This window comes from Alexandromys fortis, unplaced genomic scaffold (assembly GCF_014885135.2).
Source record: "Alexandromys fortis isolate MF-2015 unplaced genomic scaffold, M_Fortis_MF-2015_v1.1 scaffold_289, whole genome shotgun sequence".
Classification (NCBI taxonomy): domain Eukaryota; kingdom Metazoa; phylum Chordata; class Mammalia; order Rodentia; family Cricetidae; genus Alexandromys; species Alexandromys fortis.
In genome coordinates this window covers 978,305-995,149 of record NW_026068168.1, presented here as the reverse complement: position 1 = coordinate 995,149, position 16,845 = coordinate 978,305, and the positions used below count along the sequence as shown (strand labels likewise).

The 16,845-nt window shown below is 37.9% G+C and overlaps 2 protein-coding genes across 2 annotated transcripts in view; one reads left to right on the top strand and one right to left on the bottom strand.

Moving 5' to 3' along the window:
• The window catches only part of LOC126492137 (claudin-34-like), a 77,434-nt gene extending 60,841 nt beyond the window's left edge, over positions 1 to 16,593 (bottom strand). Inside the window, exon 1 of the mRNA XM_050128297.1 lies at positions 16,511 to 16,593. The gene's annotated coding sequence lies outside the window, so the exon portion shown is untranslated. The remainder of the gene's footprint in view (positions 1 to 16,510) is intronic.
• LOC126492139 (claudin-34-like) lies at positions 6,166 to 6,798 on the top strand. Its single transcript, XM_050128300.1, has one exon. It carries the CDS (start codon positions 6,166 to 6,168, stop codon positions 6,796 to 6,798), a length of 633 nt encoding a protein of 210 aa, XP_049984257.1.
• Positions 16,594 to 16,845: the final 252 nt, after the last annotated feature.

The window sequence follows — 16,845 nt, the reverse complement described above, 5'->3', positions numbered from 1 at the left end:
GTCTCCCCCTCCAGTCCTAAGAGCAGGTAATTTGCCAACTCTAAAATGGCTCCCTTAATGTAGATATCTTCTTCCTTGCTCCTATATCCACCTGTCCTCCATCTCCACCCTCTCACTCCCCCAAGCTCTCTCCAGTCTTTCTTTTCTCCCTTCTTTTTCCCCCACTCCCCTTCCCCCATCCCCACACCCACCCCTACCCACCCCCATGCTCCCAACTTTTGCCTGGTGATCTTGTTTGCTTCCAATTTCTAGGAGAATCTATATATGTTTTTCTTTGGGCTCACCTTATTACTTAGCTTTTCTAGGCTTGTGAACTATAGGCTTAATGTCCTTTGTTCATGGCTAGAGTTACCAATGAATGAGTACATACCATATGAGGGGATCCCAGGTGTCCACTGGGATGTTCCCATCTAGGTCCTTGGGCAGCAGAAGAGAGGGTGCCTGAACTGGCCTAGCCCCACTATCACACTGATGATTGTCTCAAATATCACTATAGAATCTTTGTCCAGTGAAGAATGGAGATAGAGACAGAGACCCTCATCAGAGCAACCGACTGAGGTCCCAAGATCCAGATGAAGAGCAGAAGGATGTAGAAGATGAGCAAGGAAGTCAGGACAGTGAGGGGTTGGTCCACCCACTGAGACAGTGTGCCTGTTCTAATGGGAGCTCACCAAATCTAGCTGGACCAGGACTGAATAAGCATGTGATCAAACCTGACTCTCTGAATGTGGCTGACAGTGGGGGCTGACTGAGAAGCCATTGATATAGGCACTGGAACTTGTTTCTACTGCATGTACTGGCTTTTTGGGACCCTAATCTATTTGGATGCAAAGCTTCCTAGGCCTGGATTTAGGGGGGAGGGCCTTGGAATTCCCAAAGGGCAGGGTTCCCTGCCCTCTCTTAAGGAGAGAGGGGGAAGGGGAGGAGGAGGGAGGGAGAGGGAGGGGAATGGGAGGAGGGAAGTGTAAATTTTTTAATGGAAAAAAATAAATAAAGCTAAAAATATAAAGAGAGGGTAATTTTTCTATCTCAACTGTCTATAACTTTTAGCTCTAATTCTCCATCTCAATTCCCATTCCATTTCAATTCTCTGCTAAACTCTTTTCCTTTTTTTTTTCTTTTTCATTTTCCTACTTCTGCTAATTTCTGGGATGTTTCTCCTCTAACTTCTCCCTTAGCTTCTGTTCCCACTTCTGTTAACTTTCTTTGTTCTTAACCAGCTATTAAGACCCACAAAATCTTGAAGACATAGGTAACCAGGCAACTTATATAAATATACAAGGGAAGTTTATGGACCTTGGCCCATTAGCATTTTTGTCAAATGTTAGTAAGCTTCAATGTTAACAAGCTCTGTTAAATTTGGTGCTTATCAGAGGCACCAATGGAGGTTTGTCTTCTTCTGGGCTGTAGGTATATGGTTAATTATTTTTCTTTAGAATAAAACACAAGCAGTAAATATCCTGACTTAAAATCATCAGTAAACTGAGTTGAAGTTGAGATGAGGCATTAGGAATTTTTTCAAATGCAAGGTTAATTTTAGGTCATCACTTTCCTTATCTATAAGTGAGTTAAAACCAGAGCATGCATGTTTTTTCTGTCTATCTGAGAAGCTGTGAAACAATAGCTTTGAGAAAATAGTAATTCTATGTCCTAGGATATCTGGGAATGTCTTAAATGGAATGCTTTTCCCTGGACCCTAAATGCTGAACAAATGCATGTCAACAAAGATATTTGTAGTAAGGCAGATCTCTATGTTTACATAGGAGAAAGGAACAAAGACCTAGTAGTGGGAAGCAGGTTTCTTGACTGTGTGACTGTCTTCACATATAGCCCAAATAGTACTGAACTGTGGGAGATAAATACCAAATTTTTACAAGCAGGAGAATAGATACAGTAAGAAGTCTTACAGCAACAAATAGTCATTTTATTCACAAGGTAATAATTCTAATATGCCTTGCATTATGGCTTAATCCTTTATACAAAGCACATTGCTCTGATAGGTGGACCTCAAGAAAAGATTGCCGAGTAATTAATGTATAATGTTGTGGCTTGTAGCATCTCTTTACTAAGCAATATGCAAAACTTTCTTCTGGTATATTTCAATATAGTACAAAGTACACTACACCACAAACTATAATTGTTTACACATTGTAATTTGTAAATGTGCTTGAGGAGTTTCTCCCTTCATTGCAGCTATAATATCATTGGCTGTAGGAGTCACCTGGAACTCTGTACACATCTCTGTTGAATTAGCCAGATGCTTTCTTTGAGTGTTGATGCCAAGTCTGTTTTTCAACTAAGGGCAAAGCATTTCTATATGAACCTATGGTGACCCTTCTCATCCACACCACTGAATTCCACTCCCTGGCCTCTATAAGCTTTGTAGCAATAAAATGAAGCAAAATCCATTCCATTCAGCTTCAAAATTTCTTATAGTTATTTACGGTTCCAACAGGGTCTCAAAATCTATAGTCTTTTCTGATACTCAAGGAAACTCTTAACTGTAACCCAATGCAAATTCAAGAAGCAAATCATATACTTCCAACATAAAATCCAACTCTATATGACTATGAATTTTCTCATATGCCACCACCTCTAATGACAGAGGATAGAAACTACACTTCAAAGAAAGAGAAAACAGGAAACAAATGATAGCAGAATTGAATCAGTCAGGTGCATAATGACCATGAACAGGAAATCCCATTACTAAACATCAAACACTGCATATGTTGAAAAGGAAATACATCACAAAAAAAGCACAGGCCATACCACAGTTCTCCCCAACACCCTATCAACAATGTCAAGACTCAAACATTAATGACAGAAAACAGATAATTGAGATCAAGTTGACACTTGGAATTTGATGACACAGTAGAATTCTCAGAACTAGCAGTAGTCAACAATAGCTCAAGTGCTCAGAGCTCACTGTGAAGCCAGCAAAGGGCGTCAAAGGACAAGAGGGAGGAACAGGTTCCTTGTCTGCTGTACTGACCTATGTAACTGGATTTCCTGTCATGTCACCTACTATCAGTTCACTTGACAGCAGCATCTCTGGTTAGTAGAGCTTCTACTCTTCTACATCTTTACTACTTGGTCTGCATAATGAGGTTAAAAACTCATTTTCAGTGTATGGTTACACAGCAGAAAAATAATCCATTGCTGTGTTGTGAAACCATTTATACTTTCCATCTTCTCTAAATTCTATACTTATCAAATGTCAGGTATTATTTCTCCCTGTGGTGGACCATAGTAACCATTATTATGGTTTTCAACTCTGTAGGTTTTAACCCTCAGAGGCTTCCTTACTATAATCCCAGGATATTTGATATAATTCCTGTCTTATTTACTCTTCAATTACTGTGGAGACATTGTGGTCTAAGAAACTCTCATGAATGTAAGCATTAAATTGGAGAGTTGCCTACAGTAATAGAGGGTTAGTCTGTAATATCATGTCTGGAAGCAATGAATCCATAGCCATAGCTGAGAACTCACATCTGATCCACAAATTGCAGACACAGAGAGGAGAGAAAGAGAGAGATCTGGTATGGGCTTTTTAAACCTCAAAGCCCACTACAGTGACTCATTTCCTTTTACAGCCCCACTCCTTCTCATCCTTCTCAAACAATCCCACTATCTAGGGACAAAATATTCCCACATGTGAATCTATGAGGGTACTTCTTGTTCACATTACACATTCTACTCCTTGGTCTTTTAGGCTTTGTAGCACTATTATAATGAAAAATGCATTCCATCCAGCTTCCAAAGTCCCTGTTGTCCTTCCACAGTCTCAATACTGTCTTGAAGGCCAAAGCTCTCCTGAGACTCATCTCTTAACTGAAACCACATATAAAATCAAAAACCAAATTTCATACTATGAATATATAGTGGCACAAAATATACATTACCATTCCAAATCATAAAAAGGGGCATAGTGAGGAAATAGAGGACCAATCCAAGACAAAAAGCCATCAGGAAATTCTAACTCATGTCTCTCTATGCCCTATAGCAAAGGATATAGATAACTCTTCCGTTCCAGCTTTGCTGACTAAAACACATTTCTCTGCCTTGCGCTGGTTTCCTACTTGGTCTGCAGCTCCTCTTCGCAGGTATCCCATGGCTTTTCATTTCCAGCACCTTGGGGTCTTCAATGAATGCCAGGTTTCACTTTCACATCTTCACAAAATGGCCTCTCTGCATATCCATGCAGGAACTCTTCTGCCATAGAGACTGTCTTGGTGTCTTTTCCTGACTACCGTGGGAGTGTCCATCTTGACTCTAATCCCTAAACCATGTGGTTGATATTTCCAAGTTATAGTGTTTGCTGGGTCTTGATCTAGACCCATTTCTTGAATTAAATTTTCATAAGATTTCAGTTGCTGATGGTTTTCTTTTCTGGTTAATCTTTCCTTTAATTCCTGTCTAAAATTCTCCTGTTCTCATTGACCCACCTCTACTTCCTGTCTGATTGTCCTGCCTATACTTCCTGCTTGGCTACTGGCCAATCAGCATTTATTTAAAACATAATTGACAAAATACAGATAATTCTCCTGCATCACTTTCCCCTCTTAAAAAAAAAGGAAAATATCCATAGTCCATTTTTCTTTTGGGAATGTGGGCATAGTATTTCAGGCTACTTCCAGTGGTTTGAAGGCTCTGATAATCTTATGGGAACCTAAAGAAAATTTAGAGTTATGATCAAGTACTGACTGGAGTATCCTCTGAGGCTTGATCATCTCAGGCAGCATCTTGAATCTGTTCTGGATATAGAATTCAGACATCTGGGCCATCTGTTCCTACTGGAGAATTTTTAGGTGGTCAATTTTTCTTTTTTTTAATTAATTAATTTTTTTCATAAAAAATTTACATTTCCTCCCCCTCCCATTCTGCTGCCACTCCCCCACTTCCCCTCCTCCCTCCCCCTCACTGCCCAATATGTTTTAAGTTAGACAGAAGTACATACAAACATGAATGAATAAATATGTGACATCCACTCATGAAGATGGAGCAATGAGTGAATACATTTCTTTCAGTACTCACGTGCATGTCTATACCCACCTTCAGCTCATAATCTCCTTCTTAGGTATAGTGCTACCCACACTGGATAGGTCTTCCTATTTCAACTAACATTACAAGATAATCCCTCACAGGCATGCCTATAGACCAACTGAATCCATACAATTCCTCATTTAGACTTCCTTCCCTGATCATTCTTACATTGTTTCAACTAGACAATCAAAACTAATCATAAAGCTATAAATGTACTTACAGTTGCTTTGTATTTTATAATTGTCTAGGGGTAAGCATTATCCATGTTCACAAATTTTATTAGGAATTGATGTATTTTAAGTATTACAGTGAAATAGGTTTTTTAAAAGATAATGTATAATATGTTTCACATTACATATAGCAGAGTAAGTTAATTGTCTATTATGTTATAAGTTTCCATTCATTTATTATCTTTCAGCATTGATGTGCGGGTGTATTGTACTCAGCCAATGTGAATGAAGTTATAAAGAAGCTGAAAACGTCCAGATTTACTTCTAGGTATGTAATACTCATACAACTAGTGTGAAATAAGTTCTGTATGAACTTGACACCATGCTTTCTCCATGTTGAATGTCTTAGCATCTATTCAAAAGAAATGACAACACAATGTATGCACACAAAGTTTCCTGTACCATGCTCATTCATATGGTGATGTTCATAACAGGTAAAGCTTTGAGCTAATCCAAAGATCCAAGAACAATGAATAATGAGGCAATGTTTGACACATCACTAGGAAAAACTTCTCACACTTGCTGATCATGGGTGTCCCTTGAAGATATCATGCAACTGATGAGATGTAGGGTCTCATGCATCTCATACTAGCCCTTGAATAGGAGAGGCAATGGGAATTCCAGAAGTTTGTGGCAAATGCAGAATTATACAGTGTAGAGGGTGTGTTGATTAGATTATCTACCTGCCTGAACAGATTGCCACAGGGACTTTCTCAGGCTTTTCTCATTCCACATCCAAGTCAGCAGATTTCCATGCAAGGCTCACTCTCTCATACATAATACTTTCCCCTTAGTACTTTAAACCTGAGTATCCTCTCCTTGTCCTGAGTAACTGTCTTCATATTGTCCTGTATATCTTTGCAGATCTCAAGTATTCACTGTCAGCATCATGTTGATGAAAACATACAAACGCCAATTGGGAGGTTTTGCTTTGACCATAGTGGCCTGTCTACTTTGCGGCATCTCCATGGGGCTCCCTCAGTGGCGAGTGTGGTACTATGAAGACCCTATGATTTCTAAGCCTACAATGGCTTTTGTGGGCATATGGAAAGCCTGTGTTTTCCACAATGGCAACAACTCCAGCAACATGAGAGTATGTCACCAATACAACTACCGTGACTCCTTCATTCCATTGTACATTCGAATAAACCAGCACATGCTGCTGGTGGCTATCTTTCTTGGGCTTTTTGGGAAAATCACCACCAGTATTGCTTTTTGTAGTCTGTGTATGGGAAGAGTGTGGAGGAATGCCACCTGTAATCCATTTAGTCTTTCGGGGATTCTGAACATCATTGCTAGCAGCTTTCTTTACCTTGCTGTTTTGTTCAATTACATATCCATCATGCGTAAATGGGGGATTGCCTTTCCAACATCTTTCAATATGCCTTCTCACCCAGACACTCAGACGATTGGTAGTGCCATGTTTCTGGCAACTATAGCTGCAATTTTCTTTTTAATAAGTGGCACAATTTGCCTTTCTTCAAATTTAGCAATAGGCAAAACTCCCCATTCTAAAGTTTAAAAGTAAATTTTTATCTTACACTACCTTGAAAATCCAGCAAAGATAGCAATAATTTGTCACTGTGTCTACATAAATTTTGAAAGATCTCAAAGTGATGCCATATGTGGCCTGTGACAAAAAATAGTCAAGTTGGCCTCCTCTTATCTTTTTTGCAAGTTCTTCCCTCAATTCAATATTTGTATAATGGGCTTTCATTAAATAAAATCTTATTTGAATTGTCATATAAAATCTGTGTTTTATTTGCTGTCAACAAAAGTAAATAATAAATTTAATTTATATTGAAATGAGTGTCAGAGTACATTAAACTCTCACATTGTTCTTGAATACAAGGATAAAAACAGAATCTGGACTGTTTCCCTCTGCCCTCCTATCTATCTATATCTATCTACTCTAAGTCTCTTCCTAGGGAAATTTATTCCTCCTCCCTGGTCAACTACTTTGTAGCTAGCCTTTGGTTCTATGGATTGTACCCTTCCTAATGAAGACTAACCAACTAATATCCACATATACAAAAAACTAATTCATACAATATTTTACTTTCTGTTATCTCGTGATGATTATTTCTTAGTTCTATCCATTTACTTAAAAAAATTCATTATTTTGCCGGGCAGTGGTAATGCACACCTTAATCTTAGCACTCTGGAGGCAGAGGCAGGTGATCTCTGTGAGTTTGAGGCTAGCCTGGTCTACAAGAGCTAGTTCTAGGACAGGCACCAAAGCTACAGAGAAACCTTGTCTCAGAAATAAATTATTATTTCAACTTTTAACAGCTGAGTAACATCCCATTGTTTAGGATTTTCACATCTTTTTCTATTCATCCATTGACAGACATCTTGGGTACTTCCAATTAATGGATATTATGAATAGAGGAACAATAAACATGTTTGGTTAAGTGTCATCTTCTTGAGTCATAATTCAGAAGGGTGGAACAATTATTTTTCTTTCTTTTCTATCATTTTCTTTGGGATGTAGACCCAAACCTACATATGCTTTCACCACCCTAGACTGTGGGCTTCCTTAGTCTCCAAAGTTTCCCTCCTCATTGTCCATGCCTACTGCCCTTTGATTAAGATAGTCTTTCCTCAAGCTTTGTATGTTATTTTATTCCCTTCTCTTTCACCTTCTCCTTTTCTGGTCAGTTGCCAGATTTATACCTTGCCTATACCAGTATGCTAGTTTTATGTCAACTTTACACAAACTAGTGTCATCAAAAGGAGGGAGCCTCAATTGAGAAAATGCCTCCATATTATCAAGCTCTAGGCAAGCATGGAAGGCATTTTCTTAGGTGCGTTCAATGGGGGAAGGCCAATCCCATTTTGAGTGGTGTCAATCCTGGGCTGGTGGTCCTGGATTCCATAATAAACCAGGCTGAGGAAGCCATGGAAGCAAGCTAGAAAGCAGCACGCCCTTCAAAACCTCTGCATCAGCTTCTGCCTACAGGATCCTGCCCTGTTTGAGTTCATGCCTTGACTTACTTTGATGATGAACTATGATATGTATATATAAGCTGAACATACTCTTTTCTCCCCAAGTTGCTTTGGTTTCATTGCAGAAATAGTACCAATAAGACATTTTCCTGAATCATTTTACTAGTCAGTCAAAAATACCATAAGGAGGAATGTCCATGGTGATGTATGTTGTCTCCACTGGGACACTCCATGATTCCCTAAAACACACCTTTTTTTGCCTTTTATTTCTGTAATGTGAGGAGAAAACCTGTCCCTGCATTGCTAGACAGCACCACTTGGGGCCTATCCTGGGGTTTTGTTAAAGAAGTTGCTTAATGGGTCCTTCAAACTGAGATTGTAACTTTTGCAACAACTATCAGTGTTTTTGAAAGAATATCTTGCGTTCATTTTTCTCTAGTCCAAACAAAGATTAAAAAAACATAGAAAAATACACTGGATGGATGCTCTTGTGACTTCAAGGACATTCTAATACTTTCATTTGAACATTAAAAAAAATCTTCTGGGTTGTTTCTGAGGATAGGGAACCTGAAATAGCCCTATCCTATAACCACACTGATGAATATCTTGCATATCACCATAGAACCTTCATCTGACGATAGATGGAGATAGAGACAGAGATCCACACTGGAGCACCGGACTGAGCTCCCAAGGTCCCAATGAGGAGTGGAAGAAGGGAGAACATGAGCAAAGAAGTCAGGACCACGAGGGGTGCACCCAACCACTGAGACAGTGGGGCTGATCTATTGGGAGCTCACCAAGGCCAGCTGGACTGTGATTGAAAAAGCATGGGATAAAACCGGACTCTCTGAACATGGCAGACAATGAGGGCTGATGAGAAGCCAAGGACAATGGCACGGGGTTTTGATCCTACTTCATGTTCTGGCTTTATGGGAGCCTAGCCAGTTTGGATGTTCACCTTCCTAGACCAGGATGGAGGGGGGAGGACTTTGGACTTTCCACAGGGCAGGGAACCCTGACTGCTCTTCAGACTGGAGAGGGAGGGGGAGAGGAGTGGGGGGAGGGGGAGAGAAGTGGGGTGAGGGGAGAGGAGTGGGGGGAGGGGCTGGGAGGAGGCAGAAATTTTTTTCTTTCTTTCAATAAAAAAAAAGAAAAAGAAAATTTTTTGCCAAAAAACAATCTTCTGTTCTGTCTTCCATGCCTATAGCTTATTACTCTAATAGCCATTATTTCTCTAATAGCTATTAACATGCCATCTATCTCACCTCTGTGTCTACACACGAGCTATGAATATCTTTTACCGCTTACTTCTGGCTGTTATTCAAATGGAACTGTCAATTTTGGGTCTTCTACTAAGGACCACTGAGTGTGTAACCAAGATACCACATCAGCTAATCCACTCATCAATAAGCTGTCATATTCAATCATTGCCTTAAGTCCCTAAATGGCAGTTGGGGTTACCTCTTCCAAAGGGGGAAATGTTATGGACATGAGATAGAAATAAGACAGGCCACTCAGGGGAAGAAATATAAAATCTGAAGTTCCAGAAATGTCCCTGGTTCTGAGCCCTGGAATTGCCAGAAGGGAACTCTAGTATCTTATTACCTCCTAAATGAGCATCCTTGCCTAAGTACTTTAACTGAGGGTAGGGTCTGAAATTCAGTTCAGACACTTATCTCTTTGATGATCATTAGAATGGGATCACTGAATTTTCTTTATGTAAATGATTTGTGTCTATTCCCTAGTTTTATTACATATCCTAAATAATTTTAAGGTTACCTCTTTAGAGAGAGAAATCTCATCGTAATGAATAGACTACCTCTAGGTGGAGGCATGGTTTTTGTTCTCTCTGAAAAGCTTCTCTAGTTGGGCAATTTAAGCACATGGTTAAGGGACCATTTCTAGAGTCGCAGATTCACCTAGAGAAAAGGCGCTTTCCCTCCCAAAATACCTAGTGCCCAGTGCAGTTCCTATGAACCACTATGAGGTTCTTTGGCCCTACAAGTCTTTCTGAATTCAAAGGCATAATCTTTTTTCCTTTTCTTTTTGATCTTTACCAGACCCCAAAGATGTTTAAAGCTACCCGGTACTGTTAGGCTTCCTGACTCTTTCTCTAAATCTCCCCTTCACACCATGGGGCTTTCTATTGTCATGTGGCTGTCCTAGATGTAGGCTTATCTGAAAGGTAAGATGTTTTTCCTCCTTCTTGTCTCCATTCTGTCCTCTACACAATTATCATATTACAAATTACCTTTGTGGATTTTTAAACTCTAATTCATTGTTCTTCAGCTTATGAAAAGAGGAGGCATTCCCTATGTATACTATGCCTTTAAAATTTAACAACCATCTTTTTTTAAACAGATTTGTGCATTTATTTTGTAAGTATAGAAAGACTGCATGAAGTACTCATTTACACTACTTACATCATTTATGAGTATAGGCCAGAAGAGAGTAGTAGACCCTTTGGGATAATAGTTCCATAGAGTTGTTAGCTATATTTTGAGTGCTAGCTAGCTACAGAATCTGGGTCATCTGCAATAGTAACAAGGGCTCTTAAACGCAGAGCCATTTCTCTGGCCTCTTAGCAATTTTTCTTTGCCATCAAATCCTCAGAGTGTTTAAGCTCCTTCTCTATGTCCAGTAAGTTGTATTTTTTTTATTAGTTTATGTTTTCCTTTTTTTCTGTTTACCTTTCTTATTTCTGTATGGTTACCTGATGCTGAAGTTGTATAATTATTCTGGTTTTAAGAATCTAGAAATACTTGGTATTGTATTTGAAAGAAAGTATGTTTGCCTAGCAAGCAAAAGGCCCATGTATCATCCTAATCATATTAACTAATTAATTTGCTAGCCACCAAAATAAATTAGCTATTGAATGCATGTTGCCTTAGTTTAGTTTAGTTGTTTAGTTTATCTTTCTTGATTCCAGGTTAATTTGGATCTGGTTTGATCAGGGGAGACCTCCTGAAACTTGACACATGGTATTTATCAAAAAAGGCTATAACTGATCTTCCCAGGATTTAGTCATTATCTCAACCTTTTTCTCTTGGACTCTAAAAACACTTCATCCACATTCAGCAGGAGCTTTGTAGAAAACACAACATCCACATTCCAAAGAGAAAAGGAGGTGTGGGTAGTCTTCGGTTATTTTCTGGGTCATGGATGTTTGTTATATTTAGGGAAGTATAGAATAAAAAGACAACTTATTAATTTCAGATATTTTGCATTGCCATGGATTTTTGTATATGGGCACAAACTCAAAAGTCAAAATTGTTACACTGTGTATGTGTTTTTACTCTTTTTAAAAGTACTTTTGTCTATTGATATAAACTTAAGGTAATTTTTGTTATAACATATTGTATATGTGTTTCCACCCTTGTTTAAAGGATTTTGTATATTGATAACAATTTAAGGTTATTTTGTTACAACATATTATATATATACTCTTTTTTTAAGGTAATTGTACCTATGCAGTTCATTTAAACATGTAAGGTAAAATTCTAGTTTTTGAAAGCTGAACTATTTAGGATAATCAAGAAATATGTCAGTAGTTAGTTCTCTATAATAAGTTTGTAGATAGGCTAGGTATTCTTTTCATATCATATAGAGATATATTTTAGATAGATTGTCTTCACACCTTTCAAAGACCTATAAAATATGGTATTTAAAATGTTTGTTAATTTAAAGATTTTCATGACAATGAGACACGCCTGCTCCTGGCAGTACCAATTTACTTCAGAGAGGATGGGCACTGAAGAAATTCCTTATGGAATTCGCTGTCATTGTGGCAATATTAACCATTTTGGCAAGAAATTAATTTTGCCCGTACTAATTGGCTGTATGTTGTATAAACTGGACATGCAGGAACCACAGGGAAATGACCACTGAAGTTTGGCTAAACAAGGGTAGATAGCCCGTTAAGGGTTTCTGCTTCGCAGAAGAAAATTCCAGACATTCTGCAGGACACAGAATAAAGTGACTGGCAAACTGCCAACATAGATAGGACAGTTTTTCAAATTTCCTGCTTTAGTGTAAAGTTTGCCAGATGCTATGGCCATGTAGGCTAAAGATACATTCCCAACATTGCAAAGTAACTTTGGGTGACTGTCCAGGCAGTCATATGTCTCTGTCATTTCTAGAGATTTTAGAAGTCATTTGCAATGAACTTTTTGTTTACTTAAATTATATTATATACTTCTGATGCCTTTGAAGGAGTTGAAGACTAGGTAGTATTAGTTGCAGTTTTCAATAGAAATGACAGAAAGTAAATCAGGTATAAAATTTTGGATTTACCAAGATAGGATAGATTATGGAGCATTTTCTTTAAATTTATCAGACACAGATGAATTGGAATTCAGTATATTGTGAATATAATCTTTACTTGATAATTGTTCTTATTGTATAGAGTCTTACTATGTTAATTTTTTTCATTTTGGTTTAGAAAGAAAAAAAGAAAATGTTGATGAATATTATTTTAAGGTGTCTTACTTTCATTTATGTTGTATTTGTTTAATTGTGTGAAGCTGTGATTGTTTGCCTGTCTAAAATGCCTGATGGTATAATAAAGAGATGAATGGCTAATAGCAAGGCAGGAACACGGTGGAGCTGGAAGGCAGAGAATATAAATAGAAGAAGAAATGAGGAAGAGGGAGAGAAAGAGAACAAGAAAAAGAAGACATGAAGGGTCAGCCACCCAGCCACCCAGCTACCCAGCCAGCGACAGAGTAAGAGTGAAAGTAAGATATATGGAAGAAAATGAAAAAGCCCAGAGGCAAAAGGTAGATGAAAAAAATTTTTTAAAAATAAGCTAGCAAGAAACAAGTTAAGCTAGAACTGGGCATTTGTAAGTAATTATAAGCCTCTGTAAGTTCTTTTGGGAGCTAGCCTGAGCCCCCCAAAAAGTCAAAGGAGTAAGACATCTCCCAACAGCTGCAGGATGCACCACCATGTCTGCCATACACTGGATTCTGTTTTGCCAAGGCCCACTCCACTGCCCAACCCCACATACTTCATCACCCTCCCTGTGTTCAATCCACCCCCAAAATTCCAGTAGACTTCATAGACATAGGCATACACCACACCAGTTGGGAAAACAGATTACATAGGCACAATTACAACATACACCAGTAAGAAGAACAGAAGGATACTCGGAATCTAGACACCCAAACCTCCACAAACGTCATCTGAGACAACCCTACAGGACCTGAAAACCTGCCAACTACCAGAATCCTTGGCTATTCAAGCCAAAAGACAATAAAGGAAATGGACAATAAAGTAACAAACCACCCATCCATCAAAGGAAACAAAAGAACCAACACACATAGCTATAAACATCCCAAAGCCAGATGCATAAATGCCAGTTCAAAAATACATTCAATGACAGAAAGGACAATATGTCACCGCCAGAACCCAGTGATGCTACTTCAGCAAGACATGAACATTCCAATGCAGCTGAAACAAAAGAAAATGACCTTAGCAATAACAATATGAAGATGATACAGTCCCTTAAATAGGAAATAAAAAATTTCCTTAAAGAAATCAAGAAAAAGTCAAAAAAATAGAAGGAATCAATACATTGCTTAAAGAAAGCCAAGGAGAAACAATCAAACAGATGAAAAAATGGTTCAAAACTTGAAAATTGCAATAAAAGCAATAAAGTAAACACAAACTAAGGGAATTCTAGAATTGAAAATCTGGGTAGCAAACAGGAACTACAGATTCGAGCATAACCTACAAAATACAAGAGATGGAAAAAAGAATCATGTGTTGAAGATACTATAGAGGAAATAGATTTGTTGGCCAAATAAAATGTTAAATCCAACAAATTTCTTATTCAAAACATCAGGAAATCAGGGACACAATGAAGAGACTAAACCTAAGGATAATAGGGTAGAAGAAGAAGAAGCAGAAGAAGAAGAAGAAGAAGAAGAAGAAGAAGAAGAAGAAGAAGAAGAAGAAGAAGAATCCCAGCTCAAAGGCACAGAATATATATTCAACAAAATTATATAAGAAAACGTTCCCAACCTAAAGAAGGACATGCCTATGAAGATACCAGAAGCTTACAGAACACTAAATAGACTGGACCAAAAAAAAAAAAAATTCCCTCACCACATAATAATCCAAACACCAAACATTCAGAATAAAGAAAGAGTATTAAGAACAAAAAAGGCCAAGTAATATACAAGAAGACCTATCAGAATTACATTTGACTTCTCAATGAAAACTCTGAAAGCTAGAAGGTCCTAGACCACTTTTCTGAAGACACTAAGAGACCACAAGATGCTAGCACAGACTACTATACCTCACAAAACTTAGCCATCAGAGAAATGCAAATCAAAAAAAATTGATATTCCATCTTAGACCTGTAAGAATGATCAAGATAAAAGACACTGATGACAGCTTATTATGAACAGGATGTGGAGTAATAGGAACAGTACTCTATTGATGGTGGGAGTGCAAATCTATACAGATGCTTTAGAAATCAGTATGGCGATTTCTCAGAAAATTAGGAAACAATCTACCTCGAGGTCTAGCAATACTACATTTGGATGTATACCCAAATGAAGCTCAATAATAATCATACCACAAGGACATGTGCTCAACTATGTTCATAGCAGCATTATTTATATTAGCCAGAACCTGGAAACAACCTAGAAGCCCCTCAACTGAAGAATGGATAGAGAAGATGTGGTACATTTACACAATAGAGTACTACACCCTGATAAAAAAAAATGACATCTTGAAATTTGCAGGCAAATGGACAGATCTAAAAATAACATATTGGGTGAGGTAACCCAGACCCAGAAAGACAAACACGTAGTCACTCGTAAGTGGCTTTTAAACATAAAGCAAAGAAAAACAGCCTACAGTCTAAAACCCCAAAGAACCTAGATAACAGAGAAGACCCTAAGTGAGACATAAAAGGATCTACATAGGAAGGAGAAAAAGATAATTTCTTCTGAGTAAATTGGGAGTGTGAGGGTCATTGGAGAGGGTAGTAGAGAAGAGGGGAGGAAGAGAGAGGAATGGAGAAAATGTATAGCTCAATAAAAACAATTAAAATTTTTCAATCATCATAGATGGAGAAAATAAGATATTCCATGACAAAACCAGATTTAAACAATACCAGTCCATAAATCCAGCCCTGCAGCAAGTACTTGAAGGAAAACTCCAACCCAAAGATGTTAGCTGCATGCATGAAAACTCAGGCAATAGATAATCTCACAGCAGCAGAATGCAAAGAAGAGAAACACACACACCACACATACACGTATACACACACCACCACAACCACCAAATATGGGTATTAATAATCACTGGTTATTAATATCTCAGTATCAATCAACTCAATTCGCCAATACAAAGACACAGACTAAGAGAATGCATATGAAAACAGGACCCATCCTTCTGTTGCATGCAAGAAACACAGGTCAACTTCAAAGAGACATTACCTTATAATAAAGTGTTCGGGAAAGTTTTTTCAGTAAAAGGGACTTAAGCAAGATGGCATAACTATCATAATATCTAGTAAAATAGACTTCAAACTAGAATTCATCAAAAGAGACGGAGAAGGACATTTTATATTGATTAAAGTAAGAATACATGAAGATGAAATCTCCATTCAGAACATCTATGCCCCAAATATAAGGGCATTCACATTTATAAAAGAAACATTATTAAACCTTAAAACAAACATCAAACTTCACAAATTAATGGTGAGACACCTCTCTAACACTAATGGGCAGGTGTGACAGACAGAAAATAATGGAACAAACAGGTATAATAGCTCAATTGGAATTAACAGATACCTATACAACAATTCACTTGAACACAAAAGAATATACCTTCTCTCAGCAACTCATAGAACCTTCTCTAAAATTGATCACATACTCGGTCACAAAACTAATCTCAAGAGATACAAAACAGAATAACCCTATGTGTCTTATCAGATAACTATGGTTTAAAGTTTGAGTTCAACAACACAAACTACAGAGAGCCTACAAACTCGTGGAAACTGAACAATTGTTTGTTGTAGTAGGTTGTTTGTTTGTCCCATTTTCTCAGAACTGAAATAACTACACGGAAATTGTATAATTAAATCACTGCTTGGCCCATTAGCTCTAGCTTCTTATTGGCTAATTTTTACATATTAATTTAATCCATGTCCATTATCTGTGTATTGCCACATGTCAGCGGCTTACCGGCAAAGTTTTGGAATGTCTCAATGGCTTCTCCAAAACTCCTCATTCTTTCTCCTAGAATACAATTTAGTTTTCCCCACTTACCTCTATTCCATTCTCAGGCCCAAGACAGTTTCTCTATTAACCAATGGTATTCACAGCATACAAAGGGGAACCCCACATCAAATCTGGATAAAAGAAGAAATAAGAAAAAAATTAAATAATTCTTAGGATTCAATGAAAATGAATACACAACATACCCAAACTTAAGTGACACAGTGAAAGCAGTACTAAGAGAAAACCTCATAGTGCTAAGTGCTTACATAAAAAATTTGGGGAACTCTCACACTAACAACTTAACAGCACACCTGAAAGCTCTAGAACACAAAGAAGCAAAATCACCCACGAGTATGGCAGTAAATATCAAGTTAATAGTGGGA

Excerpts from the sequence above, each read along its gene's own strand:
- LOC126492139 (XM_050128300.1), top strand. The coding sequence starts at position 6,166 with ATGTTGATGAAAACATACAAACGCCAATTGGGAGGTTTTGCTTTGACC.